This window comes from Carica papaya, chromosome 7 (assembly GCF_054855325.1).
Source record: "Carica papaya isolate Zhongbai chromosome 7, ASM5485532v1, whole genome shotgun sequence".
NCBI classification, from domain to species: Eukaryota; Viridiplantae; Streptophyta; class Magnoliopsida; order Brassicales; family Caricaceae; genus Carica; species Carica papaya.
In genome coordinates this window covers 7,921,539-7,940,832 of record NC_142315.1, presented here as the reverse complement: position 1 = coordinate 7,940,832, position 19,294 = coordinate 7,921,539, and the positions used below count along the sequence as shown (strand labels likewise).

General features: G+C 36.8%; 2 protein-coding genes across 8 annotated transcripts in view; both read right to left on the bottom strand.

The window, feature by feature from the left end:
- Window positions 1–1,112: 1,112 nt before the first annotated feature.
- LOC110806620 (DNA ligase (DUF630 and DUF632)) lies at window positions 1,113–5,015 on the bottom strand. Its single transcript, XM_088207300.1, has 4 exons — window positions 3,916–5,015; window positions 3,271–3,446; window positions 2,822–3,045; window positions 1,113–2,075 (listed from the first exon to the last, which is right to left on the bottom strand). Exons 1-4 carry the CDS (start codon window positions 4,877–4,879, stop codon window positions 1,286–1,288), a joined length of 2,154 nt encoding a protein of 717 aa, XP_088063426.1. The 5' UTR covers window positions 4,880–5,015; the 3' UTR covers window positions 1,113–1,285.
- A 1,183-nt stretch (window positions 5,016–6,198) lies between these two features.
- LOC110812450 (bromo-adjacent homology (BAH) domain-containing protein) overlaps window positions 6,199–19,294 on the bottom strand; it is a 39,808-nt gene continuing 26,712 nt past the window's right edge. For 4 of the 7 annotated variants that reach the window (XM_088207302.1, XM_088207304.1, XM_088207307.1 and 1 more), the window contains 5 exons: window positions 7,246–7,351; window positions 7,004–7,120; window positions 6,837–6,916; window positions 6,673–6,753; window positions 6,199–6,468 (listed from right to left, as the gene is read on the bottom strand). In XM_088207302.1, coding sequence (XP_088063428.1) covers window positions 6,866–6,916; window positions 7,004–7,120; window positions 7,246–7,351 — 274 coding nt within the window. In that variant the 3' untranslated portion in view covers window positions 6,199–6,468; window positions 6,673–6,753; window positions 6,837–6,865. Of the gene's footprint in view, window positions 6,485–6,672; window positions 6,754–6,836; window positions 6,917–7,003; window positions 7,121–7,245; window positions 7,352–19,294 lie in introns of those variants that run through there. The other 3 variants (XM_088207303.1, XM_088207305.1, XM_088207306.1) reach the window with 3 other exon arrangements.

The window sequence follows — 19,294 nt, the reverse complement described above, 5'->3', positions numbered from 1 at the left end:
GAAGATAAGCCCACGTGAGAATCAACCTAAAAAGGACCCCAAAAAAAGAGTGTATGCGTATGTAAATATACGTAGGTTTATTAGGAAAAAAAAGATCTTGTATGCATAAAAATAGTTTATTTTGTACAGTTGAAAAACGATCGAGAAAAAGAGAAATAAGAATTAGAAACCCTAACGAGAGTTATTCTCTTTTGTCACTCCATTTTATCACTCTCTCTATGTTTGTTTCCTACTTTTTTCTTGTATTGATTTTGTGGATATAATAAACATTTTATGTGATAATGTTTTAGGTACGATTTCTTTAAAAAGAAAGTACAAAATTTACTTATTAATGTATATTGTAGATTAATATATTTATTAGTTCCATAAATCTATTTTCTAATGGATTGTTATCTTATTATAGCTGTAAATACGTAGTTTTATATTTTTTTATTATCAAAAAGTAAATTACTAAAAAAACTGAACTAATGTACTCTATACTTCAGTAAAAATTATGATATCAAAATATTATAGATAATTTACATTAAACTGAATATGCTAGAGAACCAAAAAGAGTTGTTAAATTATGTAAGAAATACAACCACAAATCTTAGCTTACTGAAAATTATAGAATGAATAATTCCAAGAAAGAAAACAATTATATTTCATAAATTATTATTATAAATTTTGGCTCGATATTACATATATGCTTTGCTCGTTACTATATATATTCTATTAAAATCCCATTAGATTTTTTATTTCATAATATTTATTATTAATTTTTAAAATATATCACTTTAATTCAGTTAAAACATTCAAAAATAAATTATTAATCTATAGCAAAAATATAAATTATTATTTATTTCTTAAAAAAATCTGTTAATTTTTTATTGCATTCTGTGTGCCTAGTGATAATTATTATATTTTAAACAAATTTTTATTATTTTATTATAAAATAAATAATAGGAGGCAAAATTTATTTTACTTTCAAAAATCTTAACTTTTTGTCTAATTTTTTTTTTAAATGGTGTTATTTATGTATAATGTAGCAAGATATATAATTCTCCCTGAACTAAAATTCATAAACAGTTTAAAGTTCTTAAACTTTCTACAGATATAAACAAACTAGTTCATAAATCAAAACAAATTTTCATGATTCAATAAGCTCTGAAGATAATTTACAGGCCACCATTCTCCATACAACAAACAAGGATTGCTAATGACTAATACCATCTCACTGCAAGGAAAACATGTTTCATACAAAACTGCAGTTGAGAACATGATCTGAGCAAATACAACCACAAATTTAGATAGAACCACCATTCGATTTCTGGGAATGAGTGAGGGATCTCAATCTCTCATAAGCATCGGAACATGCGTGAGCATAGTCTGACATGGCTCGAAATAGCTCAGGCAAGCGAATTTTAAGACTACCAAGAGACTTCTCTCTCACCTGCAAACAATGTCTTTGGTGAGCTTCAGTCTCTTCTTCCAACTTCTTCCTCAAGCTCTCCACCACAAACTTTCTCTCCGAGACAGGATCATTAGGATTTGCCTCTTCACCTGTTTCATCAGACATTCTTCGCTGCAGATACTTTTGATACCATTCTTCAAACACCTGATTCTTGCGCAAAAACTCTTTCCTAGTTTCCTCCAACTTTTCCTTTAGCTTCATTTCTTCCTCTTGATGAAGTATTATAGTCTTGATTACAGCAGCAAATGAGGATATTGCAGATTTGGCAACCTCATCTGGAAGCTTTTCAAGATGGTCATTCCAAGTGCGGAGAAGGGCTTGGATTGGGGGATTCTGGAGTCTTGGTGGCGATGAGATCTTCTCTTTTAAGTTGCTTTCAATGGGAATAAGATTCAGCTTTAACCAGCTAGTAAGAGATTGAATGTATTGTTTTTGATGGGTTACAAGCTTCTCAAATTGTGTGTGCCATTCTTGTACAACATTCAAAAGTTGCTGAGTGCGCTCATGGTGATGCTTACTTGTTTCCTTGGGGGAATGGGCTATGTCGATTGATTTGAGATCTGAAACAATCTTAAGCTGGCTGTCATGGTGCACGCACATATTTCCCCACATTTCAGCCATCCTGGTGAACATTGTAAAAAATAAATACTAATTATTAAGTTCATGAATCGTTTCTTACTCAAGTATTCCATAAAACTATTTGCAAGTTACCAACCAAAGGAAAGGGAGCAGAGAACATATAGGTCCAAGAGAACAAAATAATGAACAGAAGTAAGATGTAGTATCAATTGTCAAAACTTGCAGGATAAACAAACATCATGCAATAACTCAAACATAAGAACTAAACTGAGACTGGATGGTTTAGCTGAAATTATTTTATGTAACTTTAACAAGATTTTCACCTTCAATTTGTTGAAAAAAAAGAAAGTCTCCCTAGCAACCATGGGAACTAGCATGCCCAATGGTTACCTCCTTCCCTCTTTAGCAAGGGGGGGAAGTTTCAAATCCTGCAAGAAAAGTTTTCAGTAGCAAAAATAAAAAGTATCCATGATTCTTTGCAATAAGACTAGAAAGGAAGCATTCGTTTATAGCTCCTCATTGTTACAGGCTTGATTGCTTAATGCTAAGAAAGATGGTAAAACCAGGTAATCAGGATTTTTTCAGCTATAACTATCAACCTGTTTTGCGAGTGGGCAAGGCAAGACGTAGACTAGGACACATGAAGGGTAGATGGTCATGCTTAAAAGTCTACATAGCAATAGAATGCAGAATTTCACATGTAATATAATCAGAATGGACAAAGGATCATACTGAGAGAGATAATAGTCGAATAAAAATTAGTTTATTTCCTAAAATTATGAAACTTACCCTTCAACAAGAGCAACAAGTTTCGGGTACAACTGTTCATCGCGTAAACGATTTACTTCTGAAACTGTTGAATCCATCGACTGCATGTCAACTATGTATCTTGTATGCAGATGACTAACTGCTGCTTTTGTCTTCTCCAATGTGTCAGCACCAGCATTGCGTTTCTTCTGCTTGTTTAGCAGAGTAACCTTTTTCTGATACTCAAGCTTCATAAGCTCACCTTGCTATTAAAAAAGAAGCAACCCCAAATATTACAAACATGATCATAACTTAAACAAGTAAAACACATAATATACAGCAAGCATCAATCTAGAGAAAACAAACTCCTGTTTAACTCAAAAGGCCACAATTTTCAAAAACTAACCGTTGAACAAAGCCACAGAAAGAAGACAATCCACAAGTTTTAAGTAATGGAGGAACAAACAGAATACACTATAAGCATGCCATACCTTAACTTCTTCATAGAGCTTCTTGTCCCATGCCAACAATTTATCCAACACAGTCGCATGAGTCTCATATTCTTCAGAATCAAAGTCATCCTTCCCACCTTCACCATTAGGGATCCCTCTGAATGACCTATTCCAAGTGATAACACGCATGACCCTAGCAGAATGATCAATGTTTCCTGCAATTATGAATTAGCTGAGAATGCCAGTTTGATGATCAGAGAGTCCAAAGAAATGTTCATAAATCAAGATTTGTTATTCTCAAGCTCACTTGGCAACCAATTGAAAGACACAAATACATGTAAGGGAGAAAAATTACACCTCAACACTGATTGTGCTTCTTGATTTTGGAAAGATAAAATAATACATCTAATGTTGTGGTGAGATTCTCCTAGAAAGTTACATGAAAGACAAAAAGCTCAACTGATACAAAAAGGGGGAAGGCATTAGATCCTTTCTAATATGAAATTTTGGGCAGATCACTTTGTTCTTCAATTATAATATACACCAGTTAGTATAAAAAAATGCTAAACCTTTTAACTTAAAACAAAGAAACCAAGAGAATGATTCAATTTAGATACACAAATCTTCATGCCTAAAATTTAAATTCAGAAGCTTCAAATTCTGAGCGATCCATCACCCAGTTACCTCGATTATCAGCAAAATTGGAATGATAATGCAACCTAGTGGCCTCGAGCATCTTTGACACTTCCTGAGCACTCTCTGAAGCTTTCAAGAATTGGTCGTCGATCTCAGTCAAAACCTTCACCAAATTCAGGCCCGAAACTCCCTTCACAATCCTCCTGAAATCCGGTGGCGCTGTTTTCGAGTGCTCGATCTTCTGCTTCTCCTTGTTTACTCCATTCTCCATCTCCTCCTCTTCCTCCTCATCCTTCTCCTCCCTCCCTTTTTCCGGGGTCTTCGGCTCCATTTCATCACTGTTACCAACACCCATATCAGGAATCCCAGTAAATTGTACGCTCTCCTCATTAACATTTCGATTTTCGTTTTCCATTCCTCCATCGACGAGGCTCGGTCCAGGCATGTTATCCACCACGAAGAAATAATCCCAAGCCATGTTTTTCTGAGGGGTCACCTCCTGAAGCGGCATCTTAGCCTCCATGTGAGTCCCTCCTCCAAACTCACTCTTCCTATTCCTCTCGCTATCATCTCCCTGTTCTTCTTCTTGTCGTTCAATCTCCTCCTCCTCCTCTTCTTCCTCCGTGATTGCAGCAGAATGTAGATGCGAACCCGGCTTCCGGGTGTTGATAGGAATGGCAGGCATGCTGATTGCTCGCTTGATGGGGCTGGGGGAGAAGTTAGGGAGTGGGGGAGGAGGGGGAGGGAGGTTGTCAATCGGAGGAGGGGGAGGGGGTTGAGGAGTTGAGTCCATTGGCTGGTTTTGTTGTTGGTCATGGTGAAGAGAATAGTCAGATTCGCCATGGCCGTAGTCGCTTAGAGCGGCGCCCGTATTCTTCAAGGCGATGGCATAACTAGAATGAGAAGCGGCAAAGGCATTGCGTGCGACGACCGCCTCCTTCATCAGATTCCGGCGGTCCTTACACCGTGAAACCGACTCTTCATTGTCTACTCTTGACTGTGCACAACCCATTTCTGGGTAGAAAGAATCTCAACTTTTACAACCTTTGAAAAAACCCCAGAAAGTTTTGAGTTTGGGTTTAGGTTAAAAAGGAAAAAGATCTGATGGTGAAGAGAGAGAGAGAGAGCATTAGAATGAAGAGAGCATGAAAAAAGAGAGGAGAGTAGTGCCAAGTTAGTACAGACAGGTGTGCAGCAGGGCGAAAATCCTTTTGTCACTCGCTAAGAGTAGGAAACTCTCCCTACTCGCTGCAAATCGGAATGGGGTGTCTTTGTTAATGCGTTTTCAATTAACGGTCACATTTTTTTGAAGTTATGCGACGTCGTTTATGCTTATATTGCTGATGCTGGGGGCCCAGTATAAGGTCAGTAGATCTACGGTTCTGATTGCACCGGTTTTATTACATCAGGTATCAGCTAGATACAATGGCCATAGGCCCCATAGTTTTACCCTAAGTAGTACACATTCAGTTATTGCAATTTTAATCCACAGTTGGAATGTACTGTATGAAAAAAATATATAACATTAATTGTTGAAACTCATACATTAGATATATATATATATATATATTTTTTTTTCTATCAGTTGCCATAATATCGTTCAATATTCACATTTACACATTAAAAAAATAGAAATATTAACCATCTCATTGAAAAATATTTATAATTATGATCTATCTTAATATAAATTACTTATCTAAAATTTAGATTTGAAACCAAAATCTGAATTTCATTAGATTATTAGATCGCATTCAGCACTTGGTTACTTACATTTAGCTAACATATATATATATATGAAATAGTTCATATATTTTGGATATATCAGTTTAAATATTTAATTCTGTAAAATGTATTTGTAATTAATTACTTAACTAGATTTTTTATTTATAGCAAGTCAGGCTCGCGTCTAATATATTTTTCTATTTGTTGGTTTTGAATAGGATCAAATATATGAAATGAAATGAGTAGATTAGTCAAAATTTAAGTGTTATGATTCCTGCACGCATCAAGTTATGCAGTCCCGTTACCTAATTTTATTTTTATGTTTGGCTAATGTTGATTCTAAATTTTATAAGTAATTCTATTATATAATATTAATACTTCTTTCTAATTTACATAAGATATTAATATTTTTTTACACTATTATGCCAAAGTAATAAGTTTTTCAATATATACATATTTCTTTTCTGTCCATCCTTAACCCCCTGAAGTAAGTTTCCCACATTTTATTATGTGATCCCTTTTTCGGGCTCTTTTACCAACTTCATTTTTATGTTTTTACTTCCAAACACCGTTCTACGCTTTCTTATATTAAGAGTTTTGTGCCAGAGAAGAGCGAAAACCTAAATCAACATATACAAATCTAAGATTCTACATGATTTTAAAATATCTTCAGGACGGGGAATACAACTACCAACACCAGAACTCCTAAGTATTTACAATTTTCTAGGATAAAATGTACATATCCAGAGAAGAAAAGAGACTTGAAGTTGATTTCAACTTCCAAAAGAAGCCTGCAAAACGTTTGAGCATGGGCTCGACAAAAATCCTCCCCGTCTCCAAGCAACAAAGCGATATGTATCCGCACACACTCACCACCTTCTGCCAGTTAATCACTCTGTTAAAAACCAATTAAAAGCTCATTGCTTCATTTAGGATGTACGGTTATAATGTCATTATTTTAGAGCAGAAATACTTTAATTGTTCCAAACTGAGCTTAAAGTAACATTTACCAATAGCCAAAAAAAATATTCCGACTTTATTGTTAATTGGTTCTTTTCCTTGAAACTTTTACTTGGCTCTTACCTGCAGCCAACTACCAGTTTGACTTGTGATAGCCAATGAACATCATTTTCAATATTCCTGAAGCAACTTGACAACGAACAACTGAACAAGATAACAGCAACTAAAATCATGAAGACTTCCAAGAAACTTGCATGCAAATGGCTTACAGAGTCAGAAGCACTCACCAAGATGACCAAAGCCGTGAACCTGTAACTCATCCGGACTTGAGGTCTGTCCTGAGTTTTCTTAATTCCTCTATTTGTTGCTGAAGAACTCAAAAAAAAAAAACGAATAATAAATAATTTGGTAATAATTTATTGAGAATTTTCAAGAGCTATCAGGATTTTGGTACCTTGCACAACTTTCCCCAGGTGCGATCTAATCTTTCTTGTAGCAAGCACCATTCCATTGCCATATCATACTCAAGGGTGTTAGGCTGAGAGCAATGTGATGTAGACACGGCTGCATTCTAATAAATAAACCACACTCAACAAAAGCATACCAATAGAAACTAGAAAGCAGACTAAGCCTATGACATGTAGAAATGGACAGGAAAGATAACAGACGCAAAAGAAAGAATTGAGAAAAATATACCATCTCACGTTGCTTTTGATGTTTAAATTTATCAAGAAACAGATGGCCAAAATATGTTGACTGCTTTCTTGGGAAGCAAGGGTTTGCAATACTACCGAGAAGCGGCCTACCAAAAGGAAGAAAGATTCCAACAAATGCACAGTTAATCACTAATTCAAGAGTACAGTCAATAATAAATGCAGTAAGAAGATCATAGGCACATTCAGAAGCTATAAGAGAGAGAAAAGAAAATAAACAATAATGGTTGAAAGGAGATTATTTTCCATTATTTTGTTGGATCCTAAAGAAATTGAAGAAAAAGCACATTAATTTTTTTTTGAAATTGCTTGCTTGTTGGATGGAAAAAATGAAAATTGTCTATTCTATCATTTTACGAGTATAGGAATGGTAGTTGAGTCCTTTTACTAGGCTAAGCTAAATTTTCTTTGCTCCAATTCTCTTTTCTCTAAAAATTAAATTTCCACAAAGAGAAAGTAAAGTAGTTTTCTACTCCCTCCCCTCCATTCTCCTACAAATGTTCCGTAAAACCTATCCATTGAATAAAATTGTTCCAAGTGATTCAAGATCCAAAAGACTAGGCATTGGTCACATATGTCAAAGCATATAACGAGAAACTTTGAAACTCTTGATCATGACGAGTCTCACGCAGGAGAAGAAAATAATGGTACTTGAAACCTGTGCTATTAATAAACACTAGTGGAAATATCTTAAAAAATAAAGAGAAAACAGGTTTAAAACTAAGAATATTAAAACAGACCATTTAATTGGCACTGTTTATCAGACCCAAACTTAGCACAGCCTTTTTTGCTAGTTACACAGTGATCTTAATGTTTATGATTACAGCTAGGCTGTCTTCTATTTATAGTTGTAAAGCGTACTTGTTACTTTTTGCAGCTGTAACTTGTCTTTTCTTTAGTTTACAATTATAACTGATACTTTTTACTGCTTAAAGCTCTGACTGATGCATTTCCTGGTAAAATGACTCCTGGTAAAATTAACAAACTTTTATTAACTTGAGATCAGAAGTTGATGTATTTATTAAATTGGTATTTAAACTTCAGTGATCCAGTAGAGAAAACAAGACAAATTAAACCATATGTGATTTAAGACGCAAAGGACACTTGAGCCAACTCAACTGACCTCCAACAAAAATAGTTCTTCTTACAAAGAAGAGAATTATTGGAGGGAGAAAAATAAATACAACCTAAATGATACCAATTTATCATCCAGATAAAATAAATAACTGCATCCCATATCCCAATCCCTTTGTGGGGTCGGAAAAAATGATGCATCTAGAAAACTGTGAGCTTGAACCCAAAGAGAGGTAGAGAGCGTCCTCTACCATACTGATGTAGTGTTCAGTAAAAGTTTTTGTAGAAAAATAAAAAATATAAATATTGATGCATCTGATATTTACAAAAAACAATAATAACAACAAATATGATATCACAAACAATTTGAAAATCTCTTCTTTATGATAGAGAAGTGCATCATGGAAAGTACCAATTGAAACAGAAAACAATATATAAAATCCAACAAAAGCTCCATGTCTCGAGCCAATGGTAACGAAAATAATCCCCCACCCCTCCCACCACCGTTTTATTCCATAGTTCTTCAAATAACTCACAAAATTTGGACCAATTGTAAAGAGAAAAAGGCTTTCGAGCCAATGCTAACAGAAATAATGCCCTCCAACCATCCTTTTATTTCATGGTTTTTCAAATAACTCAAATGATTTGGAGCCAATTCTAAGGAGAAATGATGCTCCCAAACGCCCTTTTATTCCTTGTTCTGCAAATAATTCCAAAGATAGTTATGGAAATGGGAGAAATAGCTTATGTTCTTCCTTTTAAAAATCTTAATGCAGTTCTATGCCTGCGACTTTCTTGCCAAAACCATAGAAGGTATACGAATTGGGCACTCATTACCCTGACTCATTGACTTGAAAACACATGCTATGTTTGGCACTTGGGTTGGGTGGTGGATTAGGGTACAATGAGACAATTGCATTGGATATGATAAGCTAAAATTCTTACCCTAACAAACATTTTGGATAGTTAGGACATTAGCATCACAAGAAGGCTCATATTATCTTTTCCTTAGTTCATGTTACTAATCATGTCCCTATTGATGGTGGAGGTCGTGGCAAACAGAGACAATGACAAATAGTAACATTAATCACAGTAACAACGACAATGTTAGTGATGAAGAGGATGGTGACAGCAACTGTAACACCCCATCCATTAATGTACTTAATTAATTTGAAAAACCCTATTTATTCGAACTTTTAGTCCGCATTGAACTCATTTAATTTACTCTATATATTATTTATCGTAAATCGTGAATTTTTTTTATTTTTTATTATTTTGATTTTATTTAATTTTCAATGATTTTTGTTTATTTCTATTCTAATTTTATTTATATTATTATTTATCAAGAAAAAAAATAAAAATTCGGAAAAAACGGGAAAACGGAAAAAATACTGTGGGGAAGGATAGCAGCCCGCGAACTTTGCATGCGCCCGCGTGCACAGCAGACACAAGACATGCGCACAGTAGACACTAGACATGCGCACAGCAGACAGGTTGCATCCGCGTGTGACTTGTCGCACGTAGGTGGGGTGTCCACATGTCACCTCGCGCGTGGACAAGCGCCACACACTGTGCGCGCGCCATCCGTGAAGCAGGCTTGCGCGTAAAGGCCCCTATGTGCCTAGCACCTGCGCACAGTAGGCCTACGTGCGCAGCAGGTGGCATGCACGCCTGCAGGCTAGCCTGCAACGCGCAGGGATGGCCACTGCCGCCACAAGCGGTGCGCCGCAGCCACCGTCGCCTCAAGCGGTGCGCCACCACCGCCGACGAAGGAGGCCTTCCTCCCTCGTTTTTCATGTCGAGCATCTTTTTCTTCTGTCTCTTCACCGAATTTCACCACTTGACGCGAATCTAATGGTTCTAAATTTCTATAAATAGGTCGTCCCTTCCCATTCTTCCCCACACTTTCATTCTTCCATTTTTCAAGACTTAGAGACAGAGAGAGAGTAATTTAGAGAGATGAGGGAAAGAAAAAAAGAACAGTGAATGAAGAAATATCAAAATTTTGATAAAAAATTTAGTATTCCTTTCAACGTCTTAAGGAATATTTTTTTAAAAAATTATTAAATTATAATAATTACGACTTTGTCCGTTTTGCATGTTTGTGTGTTTGTAGATCTTATAAGTTGAACTGTTCTTATTTTCAAGTATGCTATGTGACTTATAAACACTTATGGTTTACACGTAATAAAAATTAATATGAACTTGATATTGTTATCTGGAAAGATTAAAAAATAAAAATAAAAAAGTGGAATGAAGCATGAATGGTCCGAAATATGTATCTGTATTGACATGCATGATGCATTGAGTGTCTCCTTAGATTTTTTATCTGTGAGGTATTTGTTCCCCTAACCCCATCTAGGGTATCTGTATTCCCTTCTCCCCATCTAGTCTGAAAAGACATAAGAGAACCGCTCCCTCTGATGAGAGTGATGACATGAATATATGTTAGAAATCACCATTGACTAGTACTATCGTGACTATAGATATCTTATAGGACCACTATGGTTGGTACCGCCGTAGTCGTTGATCGTATCACAATTTGACCAGCTAGAATAGTGCCTGAGCAAATTGTCGTTATTTGTATCTTATCTGATTATTTCACATTAGTAGTTAGAAATCTGTATCTATCTTCACAGATAGAAATTGTAATGGCTTCGTAAAGCATAATACGAAAATCTAAACATTTCATGATTTATTTGATTTTCTTTATTATCTGGCATAATGTATGTTTGTTTTATTATATTAACGTACTATTTTCTTAATGAATAAATTATTTTCATAATGTAAGATAAGTTTACGAAGTAGCCAAATGGTACATATTTATATTAGAATAATTCATTTTTAAAATCTTACAATGTCATTTGAATATTGTTTTTCTTAATGAGCATATGAAACTTACTCTTTTCATATCCACTCCTCCCAACAAATAAGAAAGAAAATGAGGAACCGTAAACTAACCTATCCTTATAAGTTTATGAGGATCCTGTGGATCCACAAAACTTGAGAGCATAATTGTTCCCGCACTCTGATGATTCCAATAGCATAGTGAAAGAAGTGACCTTCTTTTGTAATTTGATTTTGTAATTATAGCCACTCCTGACCTCAGTATATGTATATAATTGGAACTCATATATATTTGTTAGTGATTTGTATTAATTAGTTCCGCTGCATAAACTTTTATCAGACACTCGTTCTTCTATTTCTGTATCTGACACTCATTTGCCTTGAATAACAGTTGGGATGTCACAGCAGCCAAGATGAAAATAAAAAAGTGGCAATATCAGCAGCAATGGTGGCAAAGGCAGCAAGGTGGTGGGTAGAGCGAGGGTTGTAGTGTCAGCAATGGCTATAGTTGATGGTGATAGCGGCAAGAATGACAAGTGGGGGTGGTGACAACCACGATTAGGTTTGCAGCAACGACCACAGTGGAGGTTACAGCAGCAGCCTCGCGGAGAGTTACAACAACAGTAACAGCAAGTTTAGTAACAACTAGGAATAGAACAGTTTGAGAATAGGGCAGATCTTACAAGACCCTAACCAAGAAAGGTTTTTAACTCTAAAAAATGAACCTACTTATCCTGCTCATGATTCTAATTAAATCCAACCCAACATGGCTTAGGTCTATAAATATTTATTTATATACAATAAATTTAATAAAAATAAATTAATAAATATATTTTAATTTATTTTTTAATTAAAATTAAAAATATTTTATATATATGCCAAATTACTATGTATGATATATTTTTAACTAAAATTAAGAACACATTATACATAACACAATCAGGTAATTTTTTGAGTCTTATCAGCCTGCCAAATTTAAGAATGACCTTGAGGAATGAAAGCTAACCTTGAGAAGGAGGCTGAATCCAAAAGCCACCTTGAGGAAATTAATCAGATATCCTCTACTTCATCAAAATCCATAAGTCAAATCCAAGAGGAGACTGAACCATATGATGATTTGGAAGAAGTACAACCAACTCGAAGGGAAGATAAAAGAGACAATAACTTGAGTTCCATTAAGATGAAGATACCAACTTTCAAATGGAGGAAAGATGTCGAAAGTTACCAGGAGTGGGATCAAAAGATAGAACTAATATTTGATTACTACAACTATAGTGAGGAGGAAAAGGTGAAGCTTGCTACAATTGAGGTTACCAAAGTTGACTATAGGCTAGATTCGATCTCGAAAGTTCAAAGTATTTGCCGCTGTTAAAGGCTAGTGAGTTTCCTTCACTCGGAGTTCTTTCTTCAACTTTGCTTTGCTTCTCTTGCTAATCAGTAGTCAGACTTACCTATAGGAGAAGAAGTCCTAGAGGTGCGGTGCGGTGGATTTTAGGGCCTGCCCAGTCCATTTATTAAGGGCTTAGCTGATCGAGAAAGCATTCAATCTCCTCCTCGCTTACCTTTCTTGGTCACAACTAAGAGTTCTTTACTTTATTTCGTCTGGAAAACCCTAGCGTGATCTCACTAGAGAGAGACGAGTTCTCAGCTCCCAGTCAACGGTCCAAGTCCTAAAACTACTGCCTTTGCCTTTGCCTTTGCAGCGGATTCCATGGCATCTTACTCCGCACCTTGATTTGCTCTAGTCTAGTGGGGTCAACTATTGATTAGTAGAAGGTGTAATAAAGAAAGACGTATCTCAAGATGGAGAGATGAAGACCAATATAAGAAAGAAATTTGTGCATTCATACTATTATCATGAGATACACCAGAAGTTCCAACAATCGACGCAAGAATCCATGTTCATTAAGGATTATCACAAGGAGATGGAAATGGCAATGATTAGAGCTAACATGGAAGAAGATCCTGAAACTAATATAGCACGGTTTTTGAATAGTTTGAATTGAGAAATTGTGAATGTCGAGTTAGAAGACATGGTGCACATGGCTATGAAAGTTGAAAAGCAATTAAAGTATTAAGGAGCAGCAAAGGAATAATTAAATATAAACCCTAATCATAGTACAAGACGACAAAGAAAAGATGAGAGATTGAAGGAAAGGAGGTAAATTTGAAGAAACAAGAAAGTCCAACCTTAAAGATAACTGTACAGCAATATTAAAGGCTTTAGGTGTTTAGGTGTTGATCATATTGCATCACAATGTCTTAATAAGAAGATTATATTAATAAAAGATGATGGTAAAATTGATAGTGCTAGTGAGTAAGATAGTGAAGATGATGAGAGCATGCCGCCATTAGAGGATGTTGATGAGATTGTTGAGTACCCCGCTCAAGGTTAATTTTTGTTTATTAGAAGAGCTTTAAATGTGCAAGAGAAAAAATAAGATAGTGACCAAAGAGAAAATATCTTTCATATCCGTTTTTTTTAAAATAAAAAGTGTGATGCATATATTAACAAAGTACTAAGGGGGCACCACCCATATAAAACAAATTTACAAGAGTGTTAGAATATTAATAACATTTCTAAAATTCTCATCCCTCATATAGTCATGCCCTAACAAGATGAACTCAAAAAAATGATACCATCTATTTGTCAACCTATAAGATGCTCTCTTTACCCTCCAAAGCTCTAAAATTTCTCTTTTTCCAAATGACCTAAAAAATGATCAAATGAATCAGTTTTACAACCTCTCCATTTTTATATAACCCCTCCATGCCAAAATCTCTCCTTTAACAGAACCCATCATCGCCCAATTAATCCCCAAACAGCCATAAATCATGCTCCACATATCAAAACCATAGGGCACCACACAAGCAAATGATTGCAAAACTCCACTTCTTTCATGCATAAGTGACATCTATTTACCATTACCCATCCTCCAGACATCAAGTTATCTACTAGTCATAATCTACTCTCTGCTAGCTTCCCAAGCAAAAAAGCAATTCTAAGAGGCACCTTAGATTTCCATATTTGATGTACCAGTTGGTTGTGGCTCCTATCAGGTTCACTCCTCACTATATGCTTGTAATACGATTTTACTGAGAAATTTCCATTCTAATTCAGTTTCCACCACACCTAATCCAGACCAGCATTAATATGTTGCGCGGCTAAAAGTTGCATGAGAGCTTCATATTCACTTATTTCCCAATCATTCAGATTTTTAGTAACATTGATCACGCATTCTCTATTACCATTAACTTTGTTGAACGCCTCTTTACTTACCATGTTTCTAGATTGTGAAATTGCAAATATCAACGAAAATCGACTCATCAAGCTTCCCCCTTCAACCCAACTATCTTGCCAAAATCTGATTTTATTACCTCTGTCAAGTTTCCATTGGATACTCCCTTTAAGCCAAGACCATTCCATCATTATCTTCCTCCACAGGACTAAACCAAGTTGTCTCATAAGTTCCTCCCTCCTCCAAGCCACCCCACTTCAGCTTAATGATCCTCCTCCACATTCTGACATCTTCCTTCAAAAATCTCCACAACCACTTCCCTTGGAGAGCCACATTCATCTCTACTATGGATCTAATACCCAAACCTCCTTGGTTAAAAGGTTTTTTTGACATCATCCCACTTAACCAAATGATACCTCCGTTTTCCTTCCTCATCTCTCCATAGAAAGCAACATTGGATGGCTTCCAATCTCCTTACAACTTTCACAAGGATCGTCAAGGTTGATAACATATAGGGAGGTTGGTAAGCGTGCTTTTAATGAGAGCATATCTGCCTCCTTTGGATAAAAAAATTTCTTTTCTAACTAGCAAGCCCCATTTCAAATATCTCAATCACTGGTTCCCACGTTTTTAGATCTTTATACTTGTCCCCAAGTGGAACCCTCAAACACTTGATTAGGAGATTCACAACTTTACACTCCATCACCTTATCCATTTGGCGCTCATCTTTTTTATCCCCAATTCTAACCAATTTTAAGCTATTCAACTTGATACTACGACCATAAACAACTTAAAAAAATAACAAAACACACTTCAAATGAAGCAATGTACTCTACTCTGGTCGTCAGAACATCAATGTGCTGTCAGCAAAAAAGAGATGTGAAATCTCCAAAGAATTTTCTCCTCTACCCACAGTGACACTTTTTATCAAATCTAGATTCTTAGCCTTATTCATCAACACATTCAATGCCTCTATAATAATGATGAATAGAAGTGGAAATAGTGGATCTCCCTGCCGGAGCCCCTAGGAGGCTTTAAAGAAACCCGATGAACCTCCATTAATGAACACAGCCATACAAGAATGCATCCAATCTCTCCATTTTTGCCCAAATCTCATCCTAGCCATCACGTAGTCCACAAATTTCTAACTAACATGGTCATTCGCCTTCTCCATGTCAAGTTTACATATCAACCCCTCATTTCACCCCACCACCAGCTCATATACCATTTCGTTTACCAACACAACATCTAGGATATGCCTTCTCTCCACAAAAGCGTGTTGACATTCCCCAATTATCTCTCCAAGAACTCTCAAAAATCTTCTAACCAATACTTTAGCAATGAGTTTATATATACCTCTCACTAAGCTAATTGGTATGAATCTCTTATGTCATTCGCAGCTTTCTTTTTGCAATGAGAACTAAAAAAAGATGTTTAATGAATTAACAAATTTACCAGATTTGTGTAGCTCACTAAACACCTCCACCACATAACTCTTTATGATAGGCCAGAATTCTTGTAAAAATTTTATATTAAATCTGTCCAGTCCCGGTGCTTCATCCCTATTACACAGCTTCAGCCCCTAGTAAATCTCCTCCTCAGTAAAAATTGCTTCCAGTGATTGGCTACTAACAGCAAATAACCTTCTGAAGTTCAACCCATGAAGTCTCGGTCTCTTCATGAAATCTTGCTCATAGAGTCTAGAGAAGAGATTCCGGGCAGCTTCTCTCATGTCGACATTGCCTTTAACCCTCACCTCATCAACCCAAATCTCCTCAACATAGTTACATCTCCTTCGGTGGCTGGCCAAAGCATAAAAATATTAGTGTTGTGGTCTCCATAAAAATCTGTTTCCATAAAGTCTCCTCAATGTCGAATCTTCTTGCCAATTTCAACTATCCATTCGTTCCCTCTCGATTTCATTCAGCCCTCCCCTACTCTCCTTATCAAGATCTTTTAACTCACACATCATGACATTAAACTCCTCTTCTTCTCTCACCCTTTCCTCCTTGGCCCAAATTTTAATCTCTTCTTTCAGTAGCTTAAGCTTACAAGCTTGTAACTAGCATGCCCTGGACAAAAAAAATTTTCCATTTCTCTGCCACCAACAGTGGAAATTTTTACACACTAAGCCAACTATTATCCAGCCGGAATGGGATGGGACCCCATTGAATGCATTTTGATTCCAGCCAGATCGGAAAGTGGTCAGAAATGGGATGTTACAAAAGCTTCTGGCACATTCCTGCAAGCTGCAATAGGATGCAAGGTGAGATAACAAAACGATCAATCCTTAAAACATAATGGTTGCCTTCTTTGATTAGTCCAGGTCCACTGCCCCCAAGTGGCAAATCCGCTAACTCCAACCTATCCAATCAATCTCTGAATTCATTAGCTAATGACATTGAGAAATTACTTCCACTCCTTTCCTCCCTTCTCAAGACCATATTAAAATCCCCTCCAACCACCCAATTTTCAACTCATTTCTGCTGTCACATCTCAAGTTCCCTCCACATTATCTCCCTCTCCTCGTCATTCCCTCTGCAAAAAACACCAGTGAACACCCATTCGCCCCCTCCACTGTAATTTTTTAATAGGTAGGAAAGGCTTGCTGCCCCGGTCAGCGAATCCACAATGAAACTTTTTTTCCTTCCACATTAAAACAACCCCACCAGCCACTCCTCTAGTCGGAATGTAATGCAATCTCTTTTCCTTAACTCTCCATAAACTCTTCAGGATAGCTTCATCTACCATCTCTAATTTGATTCCTGAAAACATACCATATCAGGTTCCCATTTACTGATGCAACCCCTAATAACATTCCTTTTATTTCCGTCATTAAGGCCCCGCATGTTCCATGATACTATTTTGCTTATCATTGAGACATTAAGTTGACCTCCCCCAACCTTTTAATCCCCTCTTTCCGACCATCAAAATTGATAGATGACTCCAGTAATTTCAACTCTGTAAGGGTACCCTCACACTGTTTTTTCTTCCCCTTCGTCCCCATACTTCCTTCCCCCCCATTTTTTTCAAATCTTCTCCGATTGATCTCATAGAAAAAAGAATAAACATGGTCTTCAATACCTTCAAAATTCACCCCCATCGATCGGCTGAATTTCTGGATGTTTTGTAAAACCCAAGCCGAACTTCCCTCTTCCTCCCGAACCTCCATGTCTCCTCTGATCATACTTAAAGAATGAGTCTCCTCGCTGCAATGATCCGTCACAAAAGTAAAACCTCTTCTTCTACCAGAACCATCTTGAGATCACTGTTAAAGAATTCTTCTAACCTGCTACTTCACCATCATTGGCCTCCGCCTCGTACAACATGTATTTTGCCACCCAATCGCAGCTCATCAGTTCTTATCTCCAACAGATTTTCCTGCACCAACATTTCCTTTCACGTTTTCTCTCCACATCTAATCATCGTCATTTCTTCCACTCTCTTCTCCAGCTTCTCCTCTCCTTCAGATAACTCACCTTTTGAATAAACATCGTGCCCACCTTTAACTACAAAGAACCTCCCCACAAGCCTCCACCTAACTCTTTTCTTTGGGCTCCTTCCTCTGGATTTTTCCTCTAGCAAGCCAGACTTTACAACCCACTTTTCTTTTTCCTCCCTTGTAAAACGTCTCCACCCAAATGGCCCATAAGATGCAGAGCAAATTGGCCCCAGCCTTCTTAGCCCATTAGAATTGTAGGCTACAGAATGACCCCCAATCCTATCGGTTCGAGTGGTTCCCTTTCACCATCTTGAGCTCCCTTGGAGAGTGTGTCTGCCATACCTGATTCACAGTGACACTTTCGGGTTGAAATGTCATCACATAGGACCTGTCACAGTGAAATGAAGCTTTCCACGAAATTGAATGACTATGATCCCCTCCTCCAATAGCTCCTTCCTTACTCGCATTCCACACTCCGCCCAGAAGGTTGACAACAGGCTGTTCCGCAAGTTCAAAGGCCAACGTCATAAACCTCCACTAGCCTCTATTCTGTTCTACTTCTAGAATAAAAATCCGCTTTGCCTCCCTACCCCATAGTTCAGACAAAACCATATACATTCCTCTTTTGTTCCATCCTAAAAAATGCTTTGCTGATGGAATTCCACCCTTTCTCCAGTAAAAATCCTCTAGGGCGTCAAGCAACCAACCAACTTCATTCTTGTCTAGAGAAATTGAAGTCCAAAAGCCTCTCCCATTTTCGCTTATCCTCATACTATCCAGCCTCTTTCCCTCACTCACTATGCTGAACATATTATCAATCGCCAAATACTTTCTATCGTTACGAACCATCTCCTTCGCGTACATGGTCAGCCCTAAGGTCGGCCAGAGGCCATTGGAATATAGATCCTCTCTCTTAAGTCATTCTCAATCACTCCCTCTCTCTATCGCTCTCTATCTTCCATACCCATTGCAATGTGAAAGGGAAAATGTCTAGTCCAATCATTGATAGAGATAGTTGTACCAATGTTGCTAGTACTACACTTGTTAATAAGTTGGGTTTGACATGCACTAGACGTCATAATGCCTACAAAGTTACAATGGTTGCATGAATGTGGGGAGGTGAAAGTAACCAAGCAATTTTTAGTTTTTTTTGTTATTGGGCAATATACTAATGAAGTTCGTTGTGATGTTGTACTTATGTTCTAGTCATATTCAACCTGAACAACTGTGACAATATGATAAACATGCAATTCATGATGGCTTTAGGAATCGCTATTCCTTTAGCTTGAATGGCCGGAATTATATTCTTGCCCTGTTATCACCCGACAAGTGTTCGAAGACCAAATGAAAATCAAGAAATCACTTGAGGGGAATTCGGGTTGTGAGAATAAAAATGAAAAGAGAGGGAAAGAAGGCCAAGTGAGAAAAGA